The 26,291-nt window shown below is 44.0% G+C and overlaps 1 protein-coding gene across 2 annotated transcripts in view; it reads left to right on the top strand.

Moving 5' to 3' along the window:
• Positions 1-4,576: 4,576 nt before the first annotated feature.
• F13A1 (coagulation factor XIII, A1 polypeptide) overlaps positions 4,577-26,291 on the top strand; it is a 171,947-nt gene continuing 150,232 nt past the window's right edge. The window contains exons 1-2 of one of the 2 annotated variants that reach the window (XM_012647003.1): positions 4,577-4,671; positions 6,549-6,696. In XM_012647003.1, the coding sequence (XP_012502457.1) occupies positions 6,567-6,696 (130 nt within the window). In that variant the 5' untranslated portion in view covers positions 4,577-4,671; positions 6,549-6,566. Of the gene's footprint in view, positions 4,672-6,546; positions 6,697-26,291 lie in introns of those variants that run through there. The other variant, XM_012647004.1, reaches the window with a different exon arrangement.

Genomic DNA, 26,291 nt, shown 5'->3' on the forward strand with positions numbered 1-26,291 from the left:
CTTGGTACTTCCCCAGTCCTCCCCCTGCCCCTGCATACTCACACACGTGCGTCACACTCACTCACACAGACGTGCACACACTCACACAGTCAGACACAAACGCACACAGACAATGCATGAGCGTGGAGACACACACAGTCACAAATACCCTTACACACAGACACTCAGACACACAGCCACACCAATGTGCACACCCTCACGTACAGACACAAACACACAGGCACACACACAAGCCCATGTAGTTGTCTGTTGTCTAAGAGATTCTGTTTTGCAAGAAGAAAATGTTCTGGAGATTGCACATCAATGTAAATATCTCTAATAAGATGACTATCTCAATTGTGTACTTAAAAATGGTTAAGATGGTAAATTCCATGTGTATTTTACCACAATTAAAAATAAATAAAAATATTCTAAAAGACAGAGGTATTCACTGTCAGTAGGTGAGTGCATTAGTAAACCTCTCATTCCTTTTATTCCTTCTGGGTGGCCCTGCTGTGAGGAGAGCCAGCCCAGCAGCATACCACTGCCCCACAGGAAGGTGGTTACCAATGGATGATCATAGATCCCTGGCAAGAGAGGGCTGTGCCCAGGGAAGCTGAAGCAAAGGGAAAACTCCTGCCCTCTGGAGCTGTCACTGGCGTCGATGTACATGTCTCCCGAAAGAAGGAAGAAAAGAGGCTGTTTGTTGGAGGAATGGTCCTCTCTTAGACCCCAAACCCTACTGTGGTGGCAGCTGCAATAGTTCTTTATAAATTCCTTCTTGGAACTTTAATTGTCATTGTCAGACTGTGAAAACTCCCCTGAGGCTTCTGTAAAGGTGTGAATGGATACAGAGAGCCACTCACCTTTGCCAGCTGCTCGGCTAGAACGTGATTGTAAACTGTTCCCGCAGCTTCCCTTCCATCCTCTCCCCCAGAATCTCTCCTCCTGGAGTGGAAAGTCTCCCCCAACTCCTACAGGGTCAAGGGCAACGGAGGAGAAAGGCTCTTCCCAGAGATGGTCTTGGGTCATTCATTTGCAAGGGCCTGGTGTCTTTGTACGAGGCCAGTTGTTATTTATGTCCACTCAAATCCCTGTGGAACTACGTCAATAACCAACAAAACGCAGGTCTTGTTTGGTAGGAAAAAACCAACAGTGTCCAGACATGCCTGGGTTTTTTGTTTGTTTGTATGTTTGAAACGTGAACTTTTGCATGTAAATCAAATAGAGTTTGCCGGAAAATCCATCGTCTGAGCAAATAAAGTCCTCTCCCTGGGTATTGCCAAGTGGGAAAAAGATGGTTTGTTTGTAGAGGAGAGTGTCAGTACCATTGAAATGAAAACTCAGAACGAAAGGGTCAAGGTCAGGGAACCTGGAATCCCTCCTGCCATGCGTTTCCTATTTATCCACAAACCCGGAAGGTTGCTACGTATTTCTGACAGGAGCCAGGATCCCAAAGGTGAGGTGTTTAGGGATTCTTGCTCTGCCCCTTGGGTATGCAATGAGGGATAAATTGCAACTTTCTTCAAGTTTCAGCCAACAGAAGATTGGGATCAGGACCCCGCAGCTGCAGAAGAGTGGGAAGGTGTGCCAGGGCCCCTGCAGGCAGAGGGAATGCGCATCCCCTCGGGTTCTCCTCCTGAGCCAGTGAGGCCAGGAAAGTAGGGGCAGAATGGAATTTCTCCAGTGACCTTCCACTGGAATCTCCTCTTGCTCTAGGCCATTGCTGACATGTCAACAGCAATGTCCGGAGGGGAGAGGAGGGACTGGCTGTGTCATGATGAAAGTCCACAGTTTGTTGTGCCCGCCCTGGAACTGTTTTTCCTGAGAGCCCCTCTTCACCTTTTCCCTGTATTGGAGGAGGGAGATGGGAGGGTGTGCATAAGAGATTTAACACAGCGAACCTGAAACGGGCCTTAGAAATGCCAGTTCGCAAGGTTGGCTCTTGGCTGGCATCTGGATTGCAGCGGTCTTCCCACCGGTCCCTAACGGACGAGTGCAGCTCATGTGCTTAAACTGTACAAAACTGTGGTTCGTGCTGAACACCTGCTTTCCTTCAGGGAGTCTGGAATTTGGGTACAAGGTAAGCAGAGGGTGTCTATGTGATCAGCCCCACCCCCAGTGCCTGGGCACTGAGGCCCTAGCAAGCATCCCTGGCAGATGACATTACACACGTGTTGCCACCACTCGCGCCTGGGGAGTTGAGCACATCCCCTGTGACTTGACCGAGAGACCACCCTTCGAGCTTCTGTCTGGCTTCCTCTGGACTTCGCCCAAGGGCCTTTTCCCTTTGCTGATTTTGATTTGTATCTTTGCACTATAAATTTATTTTATATTATATATAATGTACGTACATTTATATGTGATCACAGCCGAGAGGACGGCTGGGTCTGGTGAGTCCTCCTAGCGAATCACAGAACCCGAGGGGATTTGGGGAGTATTGAACAACGTGTTGTCCTTTTTGCTTCACGGACCAGAATCCTATTGTACTTAGGAGAAAGTGGTGCGATCGCAGTATTGACTTTAAGCTTTTAAGCTCTCTTAGCATCTTTATTAAAATCCCACCATGTGAATCAGGGTGGACAGAAAGGCCTTTCCGGCATTTTTATGTTTTTAAAATTGGTATAAAACAGGGTGTTACCTTAGCCCTTCTCATTTTTTTCACTGCATGCTTCATAACTGGGTCCGTTTTCAGAAAACAAAGCTGCTTCCTTCCTGGGGTCAGTTTTGCCTGTCACCGAGCTGGACTCTGTCTGTGACAGACACACGTTCTCTGCGCACACGTGCAGACCCACAAAGAGGGGCCACAGCCACCGTTGCGAGCCTCCACACTCGTCCCGTCTGCTCCCCCTGAGACCCAGTCTGCTTTCCAGCTCCTGCCTCCACCAGTTCAGTGAGATCACACTCCCGACCTCGACACTTGTGAGTTTCTGGCCCACACCTTGATGCCCCTGCAAAGGCGCTGGCTCGCATTTGTACTCACAGCTCTCTGCACGGGGGGTTTTGGCAGTAGTGAACCCAAGCCATTTGGGCATTCGCTCCCTCAATAAATCCTTATAAAACAGCTAATATATGTGGAGCATCCTGACTTGAGATCCGGTTCTTGAGTGTGTCCCTCATTCCCCAAAAGGGGGACTTAGACAATCCTTTCCCCGGCCCCTTCCATCTGTAGTGACTACGGCTTCCACCTGTCATTCAGTCATGCCCTGCTTGTGAGCCAATACGGACCATGAGGAGATGCCCCACTGATGGTGGATGAACCTGTGACAGGTCTTTGTGCTGTGGACCCGTATCCAGCGCACCTGGCATGAGCCCCCGCAGGGCAGCACTCTCGTACTTCTTGCTGTGTTGCCCAATCCATACAACGCGGTCTACGCTTCAGTTTCTCAACTTGCATCCTAGCCTCGCTCCCAGGCCTGGGAGGTGCCTTAAGCCTGTCCACTGTGGGGGCCCTGGCTCATGGGGCTCCTGCCGGTGTGTCTCACCGTCACCATCAGAACCGGCTGCTCTGTGCACCCCCACGGAGTCCTGTCCTGTCCAGAACTGGATCATAGGACTGGTTCTGAGACACAGGAGGAAGAGCGGACCAGAGGGACAGCAAAGCCTTGGAGAAGAAGGCGACGTGGAACAGGGCGCAGGGGGCACAGCTCTTGGTTTGGGGAAGCAGCGGGAGGAGGGACCTTTCCCACTTTAGAAACAGGAAGAAAGAGGGAAAAGATAGGCAAGGTCATAGGCAAATTCTTGAATTTGGCTGCAGAAAACTGAGAGAATTCCTAACCAATGGCATCTTTTTTTTTTTCTTTTATCCCTATGACATTAGGAGATCAAGTGTAAGGGTCATAAATTGGAAGACAGTAAAGAAGGTTAGAAATAGTTATAATTGAAAATAAGAGTATTTAGAGACACAAAGACTCAGGAAAAAATATGGAAAATTTTAGGAGGGAAATTTTCTTTCTTTTCTCTCTAATTTTTGAAGATACACCAAAATGGTTTTCAGGGAAAAAAACAAAGTGTCATTTCTAATTTGTGTGGCATCCTTAAAGGTGTTTACTCATCTTCCCTGGGGCCAGGCGCCTGCAGGAAGGGGTTAGGCTGTGGCCACAGCTCCCTGCGGTGATTCAGGAATGTAGACCCTGCCCCTCAGCCTTGTTTGCTCAGGAGGGACAGTTCCTCCTGCTTGATGCATGGTCGCAGCTGTTTGTGTGACCTGTCTGCGGAAGGGCAGACCTCCCTTCTACCACGTCCCACCAGCCAACCTGCCTGGCACAAGCGTTCCTTTGTGGCGGAGACCCGGAGACCCTTCCAGCCTTCTCACCAGGGGGCAGGGGCGGGGATTGCCTGGCACTGGGGCTCCCAGCATCCAAGAGAGAAGCGGGGAGGCAGCCCTGGGGGTGGGCATGGGGGGAGAAGCAGGAATGGGGCACTGGGAGGAAGAGGGCGAAGGGGGAGAAGGGCACATGTCACAATAACAGACCAGGATGGCAGAAGTAAATGGCAAGTCCTCAAAGCTCCTCTGCTCCCTCCAGCTGTCAAGAGGGGGAGGAGAAAACCCAGTTGGAGGGGGGAGGAGGGTGAGTGCTCTTCGGAAGTTATTTAAGAGCCAACTTACTTGTCCTATTTCCTGCCTGCCTGTGAGGAAGTAGCTGAGGCGCACAGAGGAGCCTGGCTAGGGCCCTGCAGGGCGCGCACCAGGTAAGACGCCCTGACCCGCGCGCCACAGCGCGCCACAGCGTCTGCTGCTGCGCTCCGCTCCGCGGTGTCGCCAGCCCTCAGGCCGCTGCGCTGGGGTCCCGGGGCGCCGGGTCAGAGCCCCGTCTCTCCAATTCCCGCTCTGCAACCCCAACTCCGCATCTACCCAGTCCCACTTCTGAGCGGGACTTCTCTCTTGGGCGCTCCACGAAGCCCTCCCGAGGGCGCTGCTTGCTAAAAAGGCCACCGGATGGGAATGGGGGAGTTGGGAGTGCTCCCCCCAGGACAGGCCCCCTCTCCTCAGGAGATCAAACTGTGGCGCAGGGACACAAAAATGTGGAGGACAAGGAACAGGACTTAGCTCTCTCTCCATGTCTGCTCATCCCCTTCTCTCATCCCAAAGCAGAGCTGAAGTTGAGCCCCCTGCCCTCCCCAAGACCCCCAGAAGGGGGTGCTCCTGCCCACCTGCGCCCACCCAGCCAGGCCTGCATTGGCTGGGACCTGGCTAGCACCTGGGGCTCCCCAGTTCTCCCCTTCAGCAGCTCTCTCTCCCAACAGGGTGCTGCGCTGTTCTGCGCCCCTAGAGACCCCACAGCCCACCCTTCCCATTAACATTTCTCACCAGGGGACTGCTTCCTCCTGCCTTTCTTCCATCATTGACCTTTTTCTCTCTCCTCCCTTCCTCTTCCCCTCGGCTCATTGGTGAATGTGTGTAAATATGTTTGTAGATATTTATGGATACCTATTCAGACCTCAGCCTTACAAACACTCCTGTCTCCTTCCAAGACCAAATGCCAAAGCAGTTCTCTTGTCCCCAGTGTGTTGCCATTACCGCACATGTTTCTGGAGCAGTTTCTACTCTGGTGCCCTCTATAATAGCGACTCTTCATGTTTTGAGGGTGTGCCTGGTTTTTGAAAACAGCCAAATCGCAAGGAGTCATGACTGGGTAATCCAGGGGACGAAGCGGGAAAACTTCATTTGGTCCAGAAACAAAGTCCCCCTTCATTCGGTCAGCTGGTCCACGAGCACTTGCTGGGGCTGACAGGTGCGTGGCGTGTAAGCTGCCTCTGCGCCCGCACGAACCCCAGTGCGGGGAAAGCGGGCTGGGAGCAAGGGCGGTGCTGCACCGCTCACCGCTGGCGAGTCTGTTGACAGCCCTGCTTGCAGCTGCGGCGGCCTCGTCCCACCTACCCACGCTGCCCCATCTCCTTCCCCTCCTCCATGTGGCTGTTTCCAAAGCAGTTCCCACCTCCTCACCCCTAGCCGGGTTTGTTCGTGAATCTTGGTGAGCTCTTTCCTCACCCCACCAGACCATAAACTCTCAGGGCAGAAATCCTGTTTTGTTCTCGGATGGATCCCAAGTACCTAGATCACAGCTCGGCGCATCTTAGACCCTCAATAAATACCGGTTGAATTAAATTGCAGATGTGAACGCTTTAGAGAACAACACTGATCTGACACGTTGTATGAGTTTATTCTACCAGTGACTTATAATCTCACAAACCTCTATGAAATGAGCAGAGGCACAGTGCATGCATTCGACAGTCAACCTTTCTTACAAAGATGTTGGCTTTGGAGGTACAGGGGTGGGGGGAACCTGCTCTCCAAAATCTTTTCCATTTTCCATTTTTTCAAATAAACTCCTGCTTTCCATATACTTTGACACAGATGAAATCTCCCCGAGCTCCTCGGGGAACTGCATTCCACCATTAGACTAATCTTTGCTTCCGCTTCTCAGTTTTTATTTATGTGAAACTCAGAATGTGTTGCTCAAGTGCTACCACACACGAATATGTCTGTTTCTCTATTTTGGAATCCTGGTCTCAAATGTACTTCACTTCACATGCCTTTTCTGCTGTCTTTTTATTTTTTTTCCAAGGACTTCATAAAGCTGAGAATGTCGGAAAGCTCCACGCCCGCCTTTGCAGGCAGGAGAGCAGTGCCACCCAACACCTCCAACGCCGAGGAGGATGACCTCCCCACGGTGGAGCTGCAGGGCCTGGTGCCCCGGGGAGTCAATCTGCAAGGTAGGCGCACACCTCCAGCTCCAGGCACAGTGGCCCTGGCCTCTCTTCCCTGCAGGAGAGCATCCTCTGTCTCCACAGGAGCTCCCACTAAAGAAGGCCCCCTGGCAGTCTCCGGTTTGTATAAAGGAAAGGACTCAAAAACCCCCTTTTAAGTGGGAAAGCACCAGAGACCCAGATCCTTGTCCCAGTTCTGCCACTTACTGACCTTGTGACCTCAGGGAAGTCACTTTGTCTTTCTATCTTCAACTATTTCCTCTACAAAACCAGGGTGCTGGATTAGCTCGGGCCTCTTCCAGCCCTACTGTTCAATGCTTTTGAGAATTTTCTCTGACTGGAAGATTCCACTTCCAAAATATTGTGGCTGTTTTGATTGTCTGGCTTGCACCTCCTTCCTTCTCCCTCCTCCCTCCTCCATCCATCGCTGTGAATCTCAGAGTGGGGAGAGGTGCCAGACTCTGACAGTAGCAGAGATGGAAGCCTCTATTTCTCTCTAGGGAAGCTGGGGAGCTGGCAAAGCAAGCTGCTTCCCTGCCTCCTGCCTCTGCCTGATCCCGAGAAACCTGCTCTGGGTGCAGCAGCCAGCAGCTGACCTCCTCTCAGCCCTGTCAGCTGTGACAAGGCCCAGGTGCCAGCGCTGGCTTGGTGATACAGACACCAGTCCCTTGGGACACAGCAGGGACATTCAGACTCATTTCCCTGAATGGCAGCTAGTAGGGAGCCCTTATTGTCAATAGCATTCATGCACCATAATTCTGTTTTGCTCCTGTGGGTGCTCTGTACTGGGTTTCAACAGGGGCCAGACACCCATTTGCAGGGGCAGGTGGGCACGATCATTCTGGAGCTGGGTGGCTGACTCGCCTCGTTGGAGGAAGAGCAGCTCTTGGAAGCCCCAGATTGACTCAGCCCTCCTGGTAGCAAAGGGAAGGGCAGTGCTGGTTGCTACCAAATCAGCAAGTCTGGCCGGCCCAGATATTGCAGGCAGGTTTGATTGTGTTACTATCATGTCTCTGCAATTGCTATCAAATTGCAGAAATAGAGAAGTATCCAGTACCATCCATCAGGTACTGTCCAAGTTTGGGGAGGGACTCACAGAACAGAAAGTCCTCTTTAGTCGAGGCCTAGAGTTTGAGGGGCCCAGGCAGACCACTCTCTCCCAGAGGGATCCTCTCTCTGACACCCCACCATGCCAGCCACAGAACGGAGTTGGAGAGAACTTGCTGACCAGCCAACCTCCATCCCCATGCTGCAGGTTAGGAAGTGGAGGCCCAAGGCAAGTAGTTGATATTCACTCTTTCCTGTCCAGTCTGGGAGTCTTCTCTCTCTTTTTTTTTTTGTAAGAATGAAAATAAAATTGGAAAGCCTGCAGGCATCAAACTATCAAGCAGGTCACCTTGGTGTAGTCAATCTTCTAGCAAAATTCTCCTCTGGCAGAAAGAACTCCAAGGCCCTGGGAAGTTCCCGTCCAGGCACTGGGAAAAGCGGGCAGGAAGAGCAGGAGGAGCTCCCCCGGGTTGGGGAGGGGAAGTGCGGGTCTCCACAGAGCAAAGAGTGCCCTGGGCCCAGAGGCAGAGGTCCGGCTTCCTGTCCTCATCTGCCTCTTCGTGCTCACTCTGGGACCCAGGGCACCTCCATCCTCAGTTTCCCCCCATAAGCAAAAAAGAAGCAATACTGACTTCCCAGGTTGTCATGAGGGTCAAAGGAACAGTGTCTGTGTCAGTAGCTGGCCCACAGCACACAACCAGCAACTGTTCACTGGTTTGGAATGTGCGACTTACCATGCCCCAGCAAGGTCAGGAAAACTCTCCAGTGAACATTCATTTCCACGGGGAATATGTGCAACTGTAGCCCCTGCAAATACGAAATCTGGACACAACCTTGCCAATAACACATCAAAACTGCCAGAGAACTTGAGCCAGTAGGTCAATTAAGAATAAATCTGGGATTACCGTTTCTGTATGTTTATTTTTGGAGGCAGAAGTGTGGAGTAGCTTCACTGAATTATTTTGAAAAATCAGTCATTGCTTACTTGGCAGTCATATGTGTCCACAACCCAAGCGACACTCTGGATATTCATTAGACACCCGGGCATGGGAGTGCGAGTAGTGTCCAGCGGCCGTTTGTAGAATGAATGAACGGACGCAATCACTTGCAAATTGAATACCTCATAAGCTCTGGCGTCATTATTATCTTATTATTAATACCAAGTTCCAGATTTCATAAATATGCATACATTTAATGCTTTTCAGGCAGATGAACTAAGTGCCACATGCTGTGGGGATAGGGTCTCTGAACCCAGGAATCATGACAGCAAGTCCCAGATGAGTGGGACGGGAAAAATACCAGCACACAAACAAGTAGGTCTGTCTCCTGATTGCCCTCTGCATTTCAGATTTCTGTTTAACTACTCTAACAACAGGTTTTCTGGCACTATATCAAGTTTTCCCCAAGTCACCTGCGAAGGGACTAAACCTAGGAAGGCATAGTCACTCAATTGTAAAATGCTATCTTCTTACAGTTCATCCAGTGGCCACTGGTGGCCTCTTAGAGGACTTACATCTCTGATGGCTTCTGAGGATGGTTGGCTTCAGGAACACAGGCCCGATGTCAAACTCTGCCTCTTCATTTTTCTTCACTGGGGCTCTTTCCTTTAGCAAGCTGCCCTTGTGAAACTGACTGAGAAGCACAGAGATGCAAGAAGAGGGAAACGGGGAAAATGCCAGGTTTTTCATTTTGAATAGTTCTATAGAGTGAGTCCCGCCCATCACTGTGTGCGATGGATATAATTATTTTATACAAGTATACTGAGTATGTACAGTACCCTTAAGTTATGGCTGTGGTGAAAATTTGGTTAAGAATTATTTTGGTAAAATCTCTATTTCAAAATGTATAAACTCATGTAAATTTCCTCCCATACACACTATGATATTTAAGAAGAATTGAAATAGTCGAGGTCACACTGGAATCCCAGAGGTGAGACCAGCCAGTCAGTGGTGGTGTTCAACACTGTTTTAGGCATTCCTAATGTCCCCCTTTGAACTGAGCTGGAGCCAGGTAAAGTATTGTGACAATCTCCTCAGATTTGGATTTGCATCAATTTCTAGTAGATTCTTCTCTATGCTCAGCTGGTGTTTGTGAAAAATCTCTCTCTAGCCTTCATGATCTGAAGGGTTGTGTGTAGCAAATGTAATGTTGCAGAAGATAACCCGATATTCTTGGGCTGGTTTGACTCTATATTATTAATAATAGGTAGTAATCTGTAGCAGCAATTGGAATACTTATTTGACAGGTCTAGTGTATTGAATTCAGATTGGAAAGCAGACCTGGTTCTATAAAAAATCAAATGTAGGTGAGATCTAGTAGTTTTCAGGCTAATAGGGCCTTATGCTTTTCTGAGAATCCCCTCCCTCCCACCACTCCTTGTTAGAACTAAATCAACCAATTAACCAGTTAATGACCAATCTCTCCTTTGTGCAAAGTAAACCTCTCTGGATTCAAGGTTACTAAGAGAATAGAAGAGGGATTCAATGTATGATGAAGAAGTAATGTTGCATAGCACAAGCTCGTCCTTTCATTCAGTTCATGGAAAAACACATACTGGTTGTCACATACGTGTCAGGAGCTGCTCCAGCCTCTTACTGGGAGCACAAAGATGAGTAAGTCAGTCCCTGGCCTCAAGCAACTCTCAGTCTAGAAGACAAAATAAACAAATGAAAGGTAACTGCAATTCAATGTATTAAATACTGTGACTGAGATTTATGTATTAATAAGTTGCAGTGAAATAACAGAAAGGAATGTCTTGTGTGGGGTGGAGCGGGGAAGAGGGTGAGGAAAGCTTCATGTGTTCTTGACAGACGAGCACATGGAAGGTCATTTGCAGTAGAGGGAACAGCATATGTTCAGTGAAGCATGACTAGAAGACGAAAGGCAGCAGATGGGCCTGGGGAAAGATGGCAGGGATCACACCATAACAGGCCTTGAAGATCTTACTTTTCATTCTGCAGATAACAGAGGCCTTGCAATGGATTCCAAATAGCAGAATTACTTAATCAGAATCATGTTTTATAAAGCAGTAAGGAAACATGGAGAGAAGGAGATACATTCGGAAGCTGTCCTGATACCCCAGGTTAAAAGAGGAGCAGACCAGAGAGATTTGAAGCCCTAGAGAAGGCGTGGGTCTCATTTTTCTTGTTCTAGCTTCCTCCAAGGAGCTGAGCATTTCTTCAACATAAGAGGACATCGTAATAGCAACATTTTTAAAAATAAGCCCCTTAAGAAAATGTTTTTAATCATTCTAATTAATGAGACTTAAAAATTCTGGGTATCCAAAAGAAATGTAAGAAAGATCTTTTTTTTCTGTTTTCTTTTCACAACAAAAAGACTTAGTTCCTCACAGATAGCATTTACGCCTGTAGTTTAGCAATATTACCAAAATTGCACGGAGAACTAAGTTCACCGGGGAATTCCTAGAATATGAACCTAAACATTTACCTGATTTCAAGATTCCATCTGTGACAGGTATAATCATTCTCTGAAGAATATTTTTAAAACCTAGGGAGAAAATAATCCACTTTTTTTCATATTAAGGAAAGAGTAGGAGGACAGGGAGGCAGCTGCTCCTGAGGAGAGTTTTTTTTTTTTTTTTTATCTTCAACAGTCCATTTCCTGGTGTTTTTAGAATTAGGCTAAATTGTGTTAGGCAGGCATTTTGAAAGCTGTCACATTGAAAGAGCGAGCTGTCAAGCTCCCAGCTACAGTATCTCTTAAAAAGGGCAGGACTTAGCAATGAGCTGCTCCATCTTGCCAGGACCTGGGCTTGGACAGGGAGAAAGCAAATTCATTTCCTGTTTGTAGCAAATGGAGCCTGGATGACGAGAAGACTTTTCAGTCTCAACTGTGTCTTGTTAGGCCAATAAACAAAGGAAAAATCAATATGCCAACTTAGTCAGTTTGCTGAGTACCCACTACATGGGAAGGGCACTCTGAGGCAAAATGGACAATAGAATGAACTATGATATTTTTATATCTATGCTCATATTTTATGACACCTATCTTTAGAGTCCTTGCTACTATCAGATATTGTAAGAACCAAGTGTTTGCTTTGGTCTTTGGGTGAGCGTCCACGAGCAATGGAAATAAATGTTGTTTAATCAGTGGTATTGGGGACCTCTCTTCCTTTCCTAATACTTGAGTCAATCCCCAGTAAATCCATTGACCTATTAGGAGATTACATGGGGAAAAGAGCAACATGGCTGTCATTTCCTTCTTTTTCTAAGGAATAAGCCACTCACCCTTTAAGCTTCCAGATGTCTCATACATTTGACTACAGTCTAGAACATTATTTCTTCAAACTCCTGACCTCTCAGTACAGATTTTAATCTTCCACATCTTAGCCAAGTTTTATTTTTTAATGAAATGCCTTTCTTATTTTAAGTTATTTTCAGACGGAGTTTTAAGAGATTACACAGGGAAATTTTACTTATCACTGCCTTAGTTTTTCTCAGGGTACCACTGTGATCTTTTTTTCTTCCTTCCTGAAAGCATTGACTTGTTAAAGTGATATTACAAGAACAAATGACAAGATAACTTAGACAAAATAACATTTTTAAAAACTTCATACTTAGAATTAAATGTTCTCAAAAGTATAAGAATATAGACTACATTATGTTAAAGTAAACTATTTGTAGATATAGATATATTTGTTTATGTTCACTATGAAAAAAACTGTGTATCCATGAGGTGGTTTTGTTTTGTTTTGTTTTGGCTTAAGTTTTATATACTCAAAGGCATTTATTAGCACACTTTTTGCTCACCCTTTCTTGTAAGTAGTATGAGCAGCTATGAAGACATGGCGTTTTTATTCCAATGTGAAACAAAACTGCTGATCTGGAGGCCTTGTATTATAAATCTTTACTTCACCACCTTGAACAATATATATGGTCCTGAAACTGGCATGTTTTCAGAAAGGTCTTATAAATGACATTTAAAAGATATCTATGGTTAATCCTATAGAAAATGGAATAATCCATTTTGAAATGATTAATCAACTCCAAATTCTCAGGTAAAAGTTTTGTTCGCATTGAAGGTGGCATGTTTGCTGTGGCATTTTTGCACATTGCCCAGGCAGCAGTCCCCAACCTTTTTGGCACCAGGGACTGGTTTCGTGGAAAACGGTTTTTCCACGGACTGGGGGTGGGGATAGTTTCAGGATGATTCAAGCCCATTACATTTACTGTGCAGTCAAACCTCTCTGTTAATTATAATCTGTATTTGCAGCCGCTCCCCAGTGCTAGCATCACTGACTCAGCTCCACCTCAGATCATCAGGCATTAGAATCTCATGAGGAGTGCGCAACCTAGATCCCTTGAATGCGCAGTTTACAGTAGGGTTTGCACTCCTATGAGAATCTAATGCCGCCACTTATTTTACAGGAGGCAGAGCTTATGCGGTGAGGCAGGAGATGGGGAGTGGCTGTAAATACAACTGAAGCTTTGCTCACTCACCTGCCACTCACCTCCTGCTGTGCGGCCTGGATTCTAACAGGACACAGACTGGTACTGGTCCTCGGCCCAGGGGCTGGGGACCGCAGGCCCCAGGTATGATGACAAGGTTGTTAAGACATGGTCTAGTCCTCAAGAGACTTACAATCTCATGGCTAAAAAAATCACCTATAAGAAGACAATATAAAGAGGTTAATGATAATATACATTTTTTTTTTTTAAAAAGAGAAATGTATTCTCTTGGTGGAATCCTTGGGGTTTTCTAGGTATAAGATCATATTGTCAGCAAAAAGTGATAGTTTTACCTCCTCCTTCCTGATTTGGATACCCTTAATATCCTTCTCTTGCCTGATTGCTCTGGCTAGGACTTCCAGCATTATGTTGAGTAGAAGTGGTGACAATGGGCATCCTTGTCTTCTTCCAGTTCTTAGTGGGAATGTTTTCAGGTTTGCCCCATTCAGTATGATGTTGACTGTAGGTTTGTCATATATGGCTTTTATTATTTTGATATATATTCCTTCTGTACCTGGTTTGTTGAGGACTTTTATCATGAAAGGATGCAGAGTTTTGTCGAATGCTTTTTCTGCCTCTATTGAGATTATCATATGATCTTTGTTTTTGCTTCTGTTTATGTGGTGAATCACATTTATTGATTTATGTATGTTGAACCATGCTTGCAACCCTGGGGTGAAGCCCACTTGGTCACGGTGGGCTTTCTTCTAGAAGAAAATGTTGAAAAAACTCTTCTTGTCATCAGCCTAGGTAGAAGCATTTATGAAGAAGACCCAAATGGCAATCACAGCAACAACAAAAATAAATAAATGGGACTTGATTAAATTAAAAGGCTTCTGCACAGCTAAGGAAATTATCCACAGAGCAAATAGACAATCTACAGAATGGGAGAAAATATTCATAAGCTATACATCCTATAAAGGCCTAATAACTGAAATCTAGAAAGAGTTCAAGCAAATCAGCAAGAAAAAAAATCAAACAACCCCATCAAAAAGTGGGCAAAAGACATGAGCGGAAGCTTTTCAAAAGAAGATAGACAAATGGCCAATGAACATATGACAAAATGCTCAACATCACTGATCATCAGGGAAATGGAAATTAAATCACAGTGAAGTATCATCTTACTCCTGTTAGAATGGCTTTTATTAAAAGGTCTTAAAAGAATAGGTACTGTCACAGATGCAGAGAGAAATGAATGCTTCTACACTGTTGGTGGGACTGCAAATTAGTGCAACCTCTATGGAAAACAGAATGGAGATACCTCAAAGAATTAAAAGTTGACCTACCATTTGATCCAGCAATCCCACTACTGGGTATTTACCCAAAGAAAAAGAAGTCATTTTATCAAAAAGACACCTGTACTTGAGTATTTATCACAGCACAATTCACAATTTTAAAGATGTGGAATCAACCCAAGTACCCATCAGTTCATGAGCAGATCAACAAAATGTGGTATATGTGTTCTATGGAATACTACTCAGCCATGAAGAAGGATGACTGAATACCTTTTGCAACAATTTGGATGGAACTGGAGACTATTATCCTAAGTAAAGTATCTAAAGAATGGAAAAATAGACACCACATATACTCACTGTTAAATTGGAACTAACTGATGAGCACACATGTGCATAGAGGGAACTAAAACTTAATGGAAATCAAGCAGGGAGGAGGGGGGAGAAGCAGGTGGGTGAAAACCTACCTGACGAGTACAATGAACATTATCTGGATGACGGGCACACTTATAACCATGACTCAAGCACCATAAAAAGTGATCCATGTAACCAAAAATACTTTTACCCCATAACACTTTGAAATAAAAAAAGAGAGAGAGGAATGTATTCTGAGAATCGAGAGGAGAGAAGGATTCCATCCACCTGTAGAAATACAGGAAAGGAAACACAAGCCTGTCTGGCTCAGAAGATAGGGTGTGTAAAAAGTCATGTTTCCCTGGGAGGGTTGCAAGGCCACTTCTAAAAGCTTCCCAGGGGGGATTCTTTTCTGTGGTGACTCCCATTGCTTAGATTCCATTCTTCCACCATGCCCTCTCAGATACCGGATTTCTTAATTCATTGACTCTAAAAGCCCATCCAAATGTACAGTGCTGTTATGATAAGTATTGCTGTCATTGACCATGTACCAAGCCCTGTGATAGAGCTCTTGATTCATTTTCTCATTTAATCCCACACCAACACCATTTTACAGATGAGAAAACTGAGGCACAGGACATTTATATAACTCGTCCAAGGTCACAAAGACAATAAGTGACAGAATTGAGATTTGGGTCCAGGCAGTCTGACTCCAGCGTCCATGTTCTTATCAACTGTGTGGTTCTACTTTAATACATATTTATTAAGAATTTACCAGGTGCCAGGCACTCTATGAGGTAGATACTGCATTCCCATATTAAAGATAAGAAAACTGAGGCTCAGAGATAGTAAATAACTTTTCTGAGGTTGCATAATTAGTAATTAGTGAAGCATTTCCAAAAGTATATATTCTGTAAAACATAGATCTCCAAAAAAAAAAAAAAAGTTTTCATGGTCATATAAGCCTGAAAACCATTGTGCCTGTAGATTTATAGTGCACATCAACATCGTGAAGTCTCTTCCATTAATGCTACAGTAAAAATCCTGATCAGCTTTGGTTAGACCAGCATTTCCCACCCTGGTTTAACCATGGAGCTCTTATTCTTCCAACACCTATCAACATCCCACAAAACTAGCACTGCACCATGCAAGGATGGACTGACTTTAACCAGACTCACTAGACATTAACCAGGTTCACTAGGCTGGGGTATAAAATTGGAAAGCCAGGTTTTCATTTGCTATGAGAACTAGAATTGAAAACTGGACACCAAAAAATTACTTGAGTATTTCTCCCTCTCCAGCTTTGTTTTTCCCATAGGTAGAGGGGCTTGGGAAGCTAAGGCAGTAAGAGAATATCGTACTCATTTCAGAGCACATTATCATGGAGGAGGAAGGGGAGGACTAGAGGAGGCAAGTCCTGGGAGTGCGGGAGGAGCAGCGCACTCCTCCCCTACTGGCAGACATCCCTCACCCAGAAGCTGCAGCAGCCTCCTAACTGGCCTCCCAGCCCCCAACGCTGCTCACATCAACCCCTTTTCCACTCTGTCACCAAAAGCAGCTTACATTTATATATGTAAATCTAATCAGGTCGGTTTGCTGTTTCAGACTCTTCACTGGATCCCCAGTGCAATTAAAATCCAAACTCCTTAATATGGTCTGTAAGGCTTGCATGAGCGGGCTCCTCCCTACCCTTCCTCTGCGGCTCCCACTGCTACACTCTGGCTACCCAATCATCTTTCAATTTCTAAGTCACCATGCACTCCTTGGCCTCAGTCTTTGGGTATCCTCTTCTCTCCGCCTGAAGCATTCTTCCCGACCCACCTTTCCACAGGGACAACTTACTCCCATTTTGGCCACTGCTTATACCTCACTTCCTATAGAACACTTCCTTAATCCCCCCAGTATGGGTTAGGGGATCCTTCCAGATACCACCTACCCAATATCCTGTACTTCCTTTATCAGAGTATTTATTACATTGTATCAAAATTATCTGTTTGCTTTTTAGTATTTACCACTGTGCCTTTACTTAGCTTGTAGTTATTAGGTGGTTGTGTAGTCAACATTTATATCCATATCTTGAGTGGTGACATAAAATAGCATAAAATTCCTGGAGGACAGAAAGCTAGGGAGACTACTAGATGTATTGAATGCACACTTAGGTTCTAAAATTATCTTAAGTGCATGGAACAATGAACCAAATTCTATGAGAAGACATTTCTTATGAATACATGTAAGTCCTTCAAATTAGGCTAAAAAGAAGAAAACAATTGTACAAATAGATATGGCCAAATAGCAACATGAGTGAGTGACTTGCAGGGGTATGGATTGAATTTTAATCTGTTATTGGTAGAAATGACATTAGAATGTATTTTTAAGGGTTTTTCTTCAGCAGATGCTTAATATACATCAACAGTAAGGTAAGAGTGTTCAAGACACTGATATCTTCAGCTGAAATAATAGCAATATACTATTTATTTTAGAAGATGTAATGGTCTTATTGTTTTTTATTGGAAAAACCACAACCAGAGTAATGTACGTAATTATAGAGAAAACACTTCAAGAGAGAAATTGACAAACAGAAATATTCCAAAACAGAGTGATGGGTAAAAGTTCTGGGAATAATTTCTTAAAGAACACTTGAAGAAATGTGGAATTTTTTAATCAGAAGAAACCTAAGAGCAGTCTTTAAATACCTAAAGAAAGCCAGATGAAATGAATAGAGAACTTATTCCATATTTATCCAGAATTCCGAACAAGGATCCATGGTTAGAAAAATTACAAGGAAGCAGATGTCAGTTCATCTTAAGAGGATTTTTCAAATATTTAGAGTTGTTTAAAAATGGACTGTTTGCCCTGTGAGATAGTGAGTTCCCTGTTCAGACAGAAGCTGGATACCCAAGCATTAATACTAAGGCTTTCATGAAATGTTTCATGTGGTACATAGCAGGGTACCAGATGGTCCAGAAAGTTTGTTGCCATCTAAAATTCTGTGAGGCTGTAATGTCAGTATATTCCTTCCATGGGTGCTGAGGGATGGAGAACTGATTAAACCTGTTTCTGGGGATTTAATTTTTTAGCTTTTAAAAGAATAATAATGATCAAAAGCCAGCATGCTAAGAAAGAGGACCAGATGAGCTGGTTATGAAGGTCCCTTGCAACTGGGACATTTGTGATTCTCTAGCTCTGTAATAGGCTGGTTTATCACTGGGGATTGTAACCTTAATAAAACCAGAGAACTTAGGAGAAAGCCTACTTGGAAGAGAGAGGTCTAGAGAATTAAACATCTTCAGCCCACAGCATAATAGAAAGAAAGTGCCCTTCAGGGGGACATGTACTACAACAGGGTTCTGCGATGAGGTAAAAATAAAACTTCAGCTAGCACTTTCTGTCTGCTGTAATGCTGCAGTCAGAATAACCCACGGAGCACTGAGCCATGTGAAATGGCTCCATCAGAGCTCGTATCCCGTGAGCCACAGGTAAGCCTGTGGCCCGTATGTCCCAGGCGTAGTACCAGATGAGTTGCATCGTCATCTCACTGACTCTTCATAGACATTCTTTATTTATTTCAAAATATTTTTATTTTAAAGTATTAATGCTTTTGTTACATGGCATGAGTCAGGGCTATAAATGTACCCATTACCCGAATAGTGTTCATTGTACCTGTTAGGTGGGTTTTTGTCCCTCCCTCCTTACCCGTCCCTGCTGCTTGATTTCCTGTGACCTTTACTTCCTTCTGTGCACATGTGTGCCCATCACTTAGTTCCAATTTCTTAGAGAGTGCAAGTGGTCTTTGTTTTTACATTCTTGAGACACTTTGCTTAGGATAATGGTCTCCAATTCCTTCCAAATTGCTGAAAAAGGCATTGATTCATCTTTTTTATGCTGAGTAGTACTCCATGGTATACATATACCATATTTTGTTGATCCACTCCTGAATCGATGGGCACTTGGGTTGATTCCGCATCTTTGCAACTGTGAATTGTGCTGCAATAAACACTCAAGTGCAGGTGTATTTTTGATAAAATGACTTCTTTTTCTTTGGGTAAATACCCAGTAGTGGGATTGCTGGATCAAATGGTAGGCTGACTTAATTCTTTGAGGTATCTCCATACTATTTTCCATAGGGGTTGTACTAATTTGCAGTCTCATCAACAGTGTAGAAGCGTACCTTTCCCTCTGTATCTGTGCCAAGATCTATTGTTTTTGGACATCTTAATAAAAGCCATTCTAACAGAATTAAGGTGATATCTCATTGTGGTTTTAATTTGCATTTCCCTGATAATTAGTGATGTTAAGCATTTTGTCATGTTTGTTGGTCATTTGTCTATCTTCTTTTGAAAAGCTTCTGTTCATGTTGTTTGCCCACATTTTAATGGGTCGTTTGATTTTTTCCTTGATTTGTTTGTATTCTTTATGGATTCTGGATATTAGCCCTTTATCAGATGTGTAGATTGCAAATATTTTCTCCAATCCTATAGGTTGTCTATTTGCTCTGTTGATTATTTCCTTAGCTATGCAGAAGCTTTTTAATTTAATCAAATCCCATTTATTTATTTTTGCTGTTGCTATAATTGCCATTGGGGTCTTAGTCATAAATTCTTTGCCTGGACCAATATCTAGAAGAGTTTTTCCTATGTTTTTTTCTAGAATTCTTATGGTTCCATGCCTTACATTTAATTCTTTTCTCCATTTTGAGTTAATATTTGTGACCGGTGAGAGATAGGGATTCTGGTTCATTTTTCTGCATGTGACTAACCAATTTTCCCAGCAACATTTATTGACTAGGGCTTCTTTTCCCCAGTATATGTTCTTGTCTGCTTTGTCAAAGATCAGTTGGCTATAAGTAGATGGCTTTATATCTGGGTTCTCTATTCTGTCCAATTGGTCCATGTCTCTATTTTGTGCCAATACTGTACTGTTTTGGTTACCAGAGCCTTGTAGTAGAGTTTGAAGTCTGCTAATGTGATGCATTCAGCTTTGTTCTTTTTGCTTAGGATTGCTTTGGCTATTCAGGCTCTTTTCTAGTACCAAAGTGTAGAATTATTTTTTCTAGATCCATGAAATATGATGGTGTATTGATGGGGCTTGTATTGAATCTATAAATCACATTGGGCAGTATGGGCATTTTACAATGTTGATTCTACTGATCCATGAGTGTGATATGTTTTTCCATTTGTTTGTATCCTCTAAAATTTCTTTCCTCAGTGTTTCATAGTTCTCCTCGTAGAGCTCTTTCACCCCCTCGTTAAGTATATTCCTAGGTATTTTATTTTCTTTGTAGCTATTGTGAATGGTATTGAGTCTTTGATTTGATTCTCAGCTTAACTGTTATTGGTATATAAGAATGCTACTGACTTGGGCACATTGATTTTATAACCTGAGACTGCTGAATTTATTTGTCAATTCCCGTGGTCTCTTGGTGGAGTCTTTGGAGCTTTCTAGATACAAGATCATATTAGCAGTGAAAAGTGATAGTTTGACCTCCCCTTTCCTGATTTGGATATCCCCTTAATTTCTTTTTCTTTCCTGAGTGCTCTAGCTAGGACTTCAGCACTGTGTTGAGTAGAAGTGGTGACAGTGGACTTACCTTGTTCCAATTCTTAGGGGGAATGTTTTCAACTTTACCCCATTCAGTATGATGTTGGCTGTGAGTTTGTTATATATGGCTTTTATAATATTGAGATATATTCTTTCTATGCCTAGTTTGTTGAGGATTTTTACTATGAAAGGGCACTGATTTTGTCAAATGCTTTTTCTGCATCTATTGAGATGATCATATGGTCTTCATTTTTGCTTCTGTTTATGTGGTGAATCATATTTATTGATTTACATATGTCAAACCATCCTTGCATCCCTGGGATGAAGCTCACTTGGTCAGGGTGGATTATTTTTTTGATGTGTTGTTGAAGTCAGTTTACTCATATTTTTTTTTTTTTGAGGATTTTTGCATCTATATTCATGATGGATATTGGTCTGTAGTTTTTTTCTTTTGTTGTGCTCTTTCCTGGCTTTGATATCAAGGCGATACTGGCTTTGTAGAATGAGTTGGGAAGGGTTTTCTCCTCCACTTTTTTATGGAATAATTTCCCAATATGGGTACCAGTTCTTCTTTGTTGGTCTGGTAGAAATCAGCTATGAATCCATCTGGTCTGGAGCTTTTTTTTATTGGAAGATTTTTTATTAATGCTTCAGTCTCACTGCTCATTACTGATCTATTCAGGGGTTCTATTTCTTCCTGATTAAGTCTTGGAAGATTGTGTATTTCCTGGAATTTGTCCATTTCCTCTATGTTTTCTAGTTTATATGCATAGAGATTTTCATAGTATTCATGGACGCTGTTTCTTATTTTTGTGCTATCAGTTGTAATATCTCCTTTTTCATTTCTGATTGAGCTTATTGGGTCCTTTCTCTTCTATTCCTGGTTAATCTAGCAAGAGGTCTATCAATTCTGTTTATCTTTTCAAAGAACTAACTTTTTGTTTCACTGACCTTTTGTATATTTTTTATTTTCCATTTCATTTAGTTCTGTTCTGACCTTAGTTATTTCTTTTCTTCTGTTGGCTTTGGGTTTGATTTGCTCTTCCTTTTCTAGTTCCTTTAGATGTGATATTGGGTTGTTAATTTGTGATCTTTCTGAATTTTTGGTGTGATCCTTTTAGGCTATGAATTTACCCCTTAAGAATGCTTTTGCTGAATCCTATAGATTTTGATAACTTATGTCCCCTTTGTTGTTCAGTTCAAAGAATCTTTTGATTTCCATCTTAATTTCACTATTGACCCCATAATCATTCTGCAGCAGGTTCTTTAATTTCCATGACTTTGCATAGAATTGAGTGTTACTCTTGGAATTGATTTCTAGTTTTATTCCACTATGGTCTGAGAAGATACATGGTGTGATTTCAGTTTTTTAAAATTTGTTTAGACATGTTTTGTAGCCTAAGATATGATCAATCTTGGAGAATGTCCCATGTGCTGATGAGAAGAATGTATATTCAGTACTTTGGGGGTAGAGTGTTCTGTAAATGTCTGTTAGATCTGTTTGCTTTAGGGTCCCATTTAAATCCAGTGTTTATTTATTTATTTTCTGCTTTGATGATTTGTCTAGCTCTGACAGTGGTGTGTTGAAATCCCTGGCAATTATGAGGCTACTATTTATTTCCTTGCTTAGCTCTAGTAGAATTTGTTTTATGTATCTAGGACCTCCTTTGTTAGATGCATATATATTTAGGATTGTTATGTTTTCTTGTTGAATTGCTCCCTTTACCATTACATAATTAATGACCACCCTTGTTTTTCTTTGCCAGTGTTCATTTAAAGTCAATTTTGTCTCATGTGAGAATGGCTATACATGCTCTCTTTTGGTTTCCATTTATGTAGAATATTTTTTTCCATTCTTTGACATTGGGCCTGTGTGCATCCTTGTGGTTTAGATGTGTCTGCTGGAGACAGCAGATACTTGGGTTGTGTTTTTTCATACGTTCTGCCAGCCTATGTCTTTTGAGTGGTATATTTAAACTGTTCATGTTAAGAGATAGAATTGATATGTGGATGCTGTTCTGTTCATTATGTTGGGTAGTAGCTTATTGCTTTGTTTTCCCTGTTGTTCTAGTGTTTTAGATGAGTTGTGAGCTTTAGCTTTTTAGGGTGATTTAACACTGGTGAGTATCTACTGTGATGATTTGTGTATAATGAAGTTCTGAGCATTTCTTGCAGGGCAGATCTGGCCATTACAAATTCCCTCAGTGTTTGCTTGTCTGGAAATGACTTAATTTCTCCAGCAGTTGTGAAACTTTGTTTTATAGGATACAAAATCCTAGTCTGGCAGTTGTTCTGTTTAAGAAGATTGAAGATGGGGTCCCACTCCCTTCTGGTTTGTAAGGTTTCCACTGAGAAATCTGTGGTTAGTCTGATGGGTTTTCCTTTGTAGGTCAGTTGTTGCTTATGTCTAGCTACTTGTAGAATTTTCTCCTTTGTTATGACATTGGCCAGGTTGATTACTATATGTCTTGGTAATGTCTTACTTGCCATGTATCTTCCTAGTGTTTGATGACCATTTTGTATCTGGATCTCTGGATCTCTGGCAATACCAGGGAGTTTTCCTCAATAATTCTGTCAAATAGATTTTCCGTGCTTTTAGCTCTTTCTTCTCCTTCAGGGATACCTATAATTCATATGTTAGTTCACTTTGCATAGTCCCATAATTCTCTAAGTGATTGCTCTGCCCTTTTTTTTTCTCTTCTCTGCTTCTTTAAATGACTGGATTACCTTGAGAGCTTTGTCTTCAAGCTCTGAGATTCTTTCTTTCCTTGGTTTAGTCTTTTGCTGAAGCTTTCTGCTGTGTTTTGAAATTCCTTAAATGACTCTTTCATTTCTTTAAGTTACATTGTATCCTTTCTTATGTTGTTTTTCATTAATTTTCTGACATTTTTTTGGCTTCTTTTTGTTGGTTTTCAACTTTAATTCCTTTCATCTTATTTGCCATCCATATTCTGAATTCTATTTCTGTCATTTTGGCAATTTCCTTGTGTTTGGAGTTCAGTGCTTTAGCTCCATTGTGATCCCTTGGGGCTGTCAAACTGTTTTGTTTTTTTCACATTGCCAGAATTCTTTTCCTAGTTTCTTCTGAAACCTCTTTTCTTGACTCAGGGCTAATAGATTTTCAGGGCACCTGTTCTTTGCTGGGGACTCACCTGCTTAATTAGAAGAAGGGGAGGTCCCTTGATGGGCTTTTTTTCCCCTACTTTGGAACATTGCCATGGCAGGGGAGGGGTATGTGCACCAGAAACCTGCAGAACAGCTGCTCTGTTCACCTGTGATTGTCATAGCTCAAGCCTGTGTGGGATGATCAGAACAACCATCAGGTGTTGGTTGTTCACCAGATAGTTGTAGGAAATTCGAGTTGGGAGCTCAGCAAGACCCTCTCCACAGAGGCTGGCATTGTGGGTATTGCTCTACCTGGGGTCTCCCCACAGAAGTGACAGTGGCAGCTGGGTGAGGCTGTTTAGGTAGTGGTTGTGATTTCCCAAGCTGTGGGTGTTTGCTTGAACCAGGTCCTCGTGTACTGGCAGCTCAAGGCTGGTGGGTGGGTTCCCTGGTGGGGTGTTGGACCTTGGAGCAGTGGTGGAGGCTCAGGGGTGGGGTCTTGGGGTCCAGGTGCAGTGCTGGAATCTCAGGGGTTGGTGTCCCAGGCCTGGCGGAACCTCTGGAGCCACAGGGACAGAGCCTTGGCCTCTGGCATGAAAGCCTCAGAGCTGGGACTGGGGAGGAGCCAGAAGCAGGACTTCTGAGGAGGGCCTCAGAGCTGGAAGTGGGCCCTGTGGGTGGTGGACTGATCCGACCTAGAGGGCAGAGTCAGGGTCAAGCAGGTGGTAGGTTGTTCCACAGGTTCAGGGACTGTGCAGATGCCAAGTTATGTGGGCAGAGGTCAGTTCCAGTGGTCCAGGGACAGCAGAGTTCTCTGTGCACCGCTCCCAGGACCCACTGAAGTAATCATCCAAAGCTTCCCAGGTCGGCTCCTGCAGTGCCCCAGTGAACCACCGTGCTCAGATCCTGTTGCGCTGTAGGAGAGGGGAATTTGGCTTCCAGTCACAGGGTATGGCTCAGAGGAGCCTCCACTTAGTCCTCTCTCCCCCAGCCCAGAGGGGGCGACGTGGAGCCACCACTGCAAAGCTGAGTCCTGTGCAGACCTGGTGCTGCACACCTGAGATCGCAGGATGGCTTCAGCTGCAGAAACCCAGGATCGGCTGTCACCCAATCCCCACCACACGTATTACCCTGTGCAGTGACTCTGCACAGACTCCAGGCAGGTCCCCAGTCTATCCAGGAAGAGGCCTGTGGCAGTGGAGGGAGCCCTTTCACAGCTTGGCCTCAGTGTCTGTGGGGAGAACATGGCATCCTAGCACTCTGTCTGCCTATTCTTCCCCATGTGTAGATGCCTCCCCAATGTATCGCCCGTCACCTTCTTTTTCATACCGAGTGTACCGCATTGCTTCTCTGTGATTTCACAATGTTCCTTCCAAGAAGAGATATCCATAGGTAGGCATCTGCCTGGAAGTTACACTTCTTTTCTTGAGAGCAATGTGCTCATGGGCTGCTTCTAGTCTGACATCCTTTTCGAACTCTGAATCTTCATAGGAGTTCCCAAGGCATTAGTACCCTCGTGTCAAGGGCGAGGACACTCAGATTCTGAAAGCTAAAGTACCTCACCTAAGTAATTTTGAGACCTAGGATTCAAACTCTGGATTGCCTGAACTTGGAATTTATCAACAGTGTTTCAGGGACTCCTAGAATTTAGAACTGAAGAGGATCTTAAAGAGCTCAACTTCTTGGGTCTGCCTATGAGAAAAATATGGGGGCCCAAGGGGGCCAGGCATCCTGCACAGGATTCCTGCATAAAAGCAGAGGAAGCCATTGGATTATTCCCCCCATCCCCATGGGCACAAGTGCAGCAGCAGTGCTTTCTGTGCATACTGTGTTTACAGCCATAAGGATAAACCATGCAGCAGGCAGGTTCAGAGAAAAAGGGGGAAGGCAAGAGACCGTGCATGCCCACCCACCCTGCCACCCATCCTTCTCTCCCTAGTGGCTGCTTGGAACTCCAAGTGCACATATAGAAACCAGTCCCTAGACTAGATCTTCTAAACTGCAGTGTAGACAAGCAGTTGGGGTTACCTTCCCATTCCATGATCATTTGCAGAAGGGAATGGAAAGAGGCACGAGGAGAACGAAGCTTCGTCTAAGGCTATCACATGCTGGACCCTGTGCTAGACGCCTTCATGCATGTCATCTCACATGGTCTCACGTCACATTTATCCTTTTCATTGCCCATAAGATGCTGTAACATAACATGTTAGTCTATCAAATAAATGTTAGTGCTCCCATCTCGTGATGAGACATATGCAGAGTTAGACAACTAGTAAACATATAACTGACATGTACACTCTTGACTCCAAAAGTCAAAGGAAAAGCTTGTAAATGTTGGCTCAAACAGTCCAGGTTTTGGCTTCTAGATTGGTCATTTAGTAGCTAGGGAAACCCCAGGCTAGTTTCTACCTGTGTAAATGGAAACAGTCATACTTACTTCGTAGAAATGTTGGTTTCCTTCCTCCTGACCTGTTCTCTCTCTTTTCTGCCTTGGAGGGATGAGATCTACCTTTAGAATTAGAGAAGGAAGAGGCAGTTGACCCTTCCTGAGGTACGAGGAGGATTGGATTAATGGCCAACTTTGTCCTTAGAACGTCCCTTTGCGGCTTTGTCAGATGTGATTGCTCCCTTTTGAAGGATAAGAAAATGGAAGTGACGATTCCCCTGCTTACCCCAAGGTAATCACAGAGTGAGGCCATCGTCATGATGGGGTGCACCTAACACTGAGAACCTAAAGACTTCGACTCTGGTCCTACCTTTCTTGTATCTAGATCTCTAAGACAGGCATCCTTCCATCCCAGACAGAGTGTCCTGTGGTTTGAAACGAGATTATAGGTAAAAAAAAAAGCTTTTTAAA

The sequence above is a fragment of the Propithecus coquereli genome, unplaced genomic scaffold (genome assembly GCF_000956105.1).
Source record: "Propithecus coquereli isolate 6110/MARCELLA unplaced genomic scaffold, Pcoq_1.0 Scaffold253, whole genome shotgun sequence".
Classification (NCBI taxonomy): domain Eukaryota; kingdom Metazoa; phylum Chordata; class Mammalia; order Primates; family Indriidae; genus Propithecus; species Propithecus coquereli.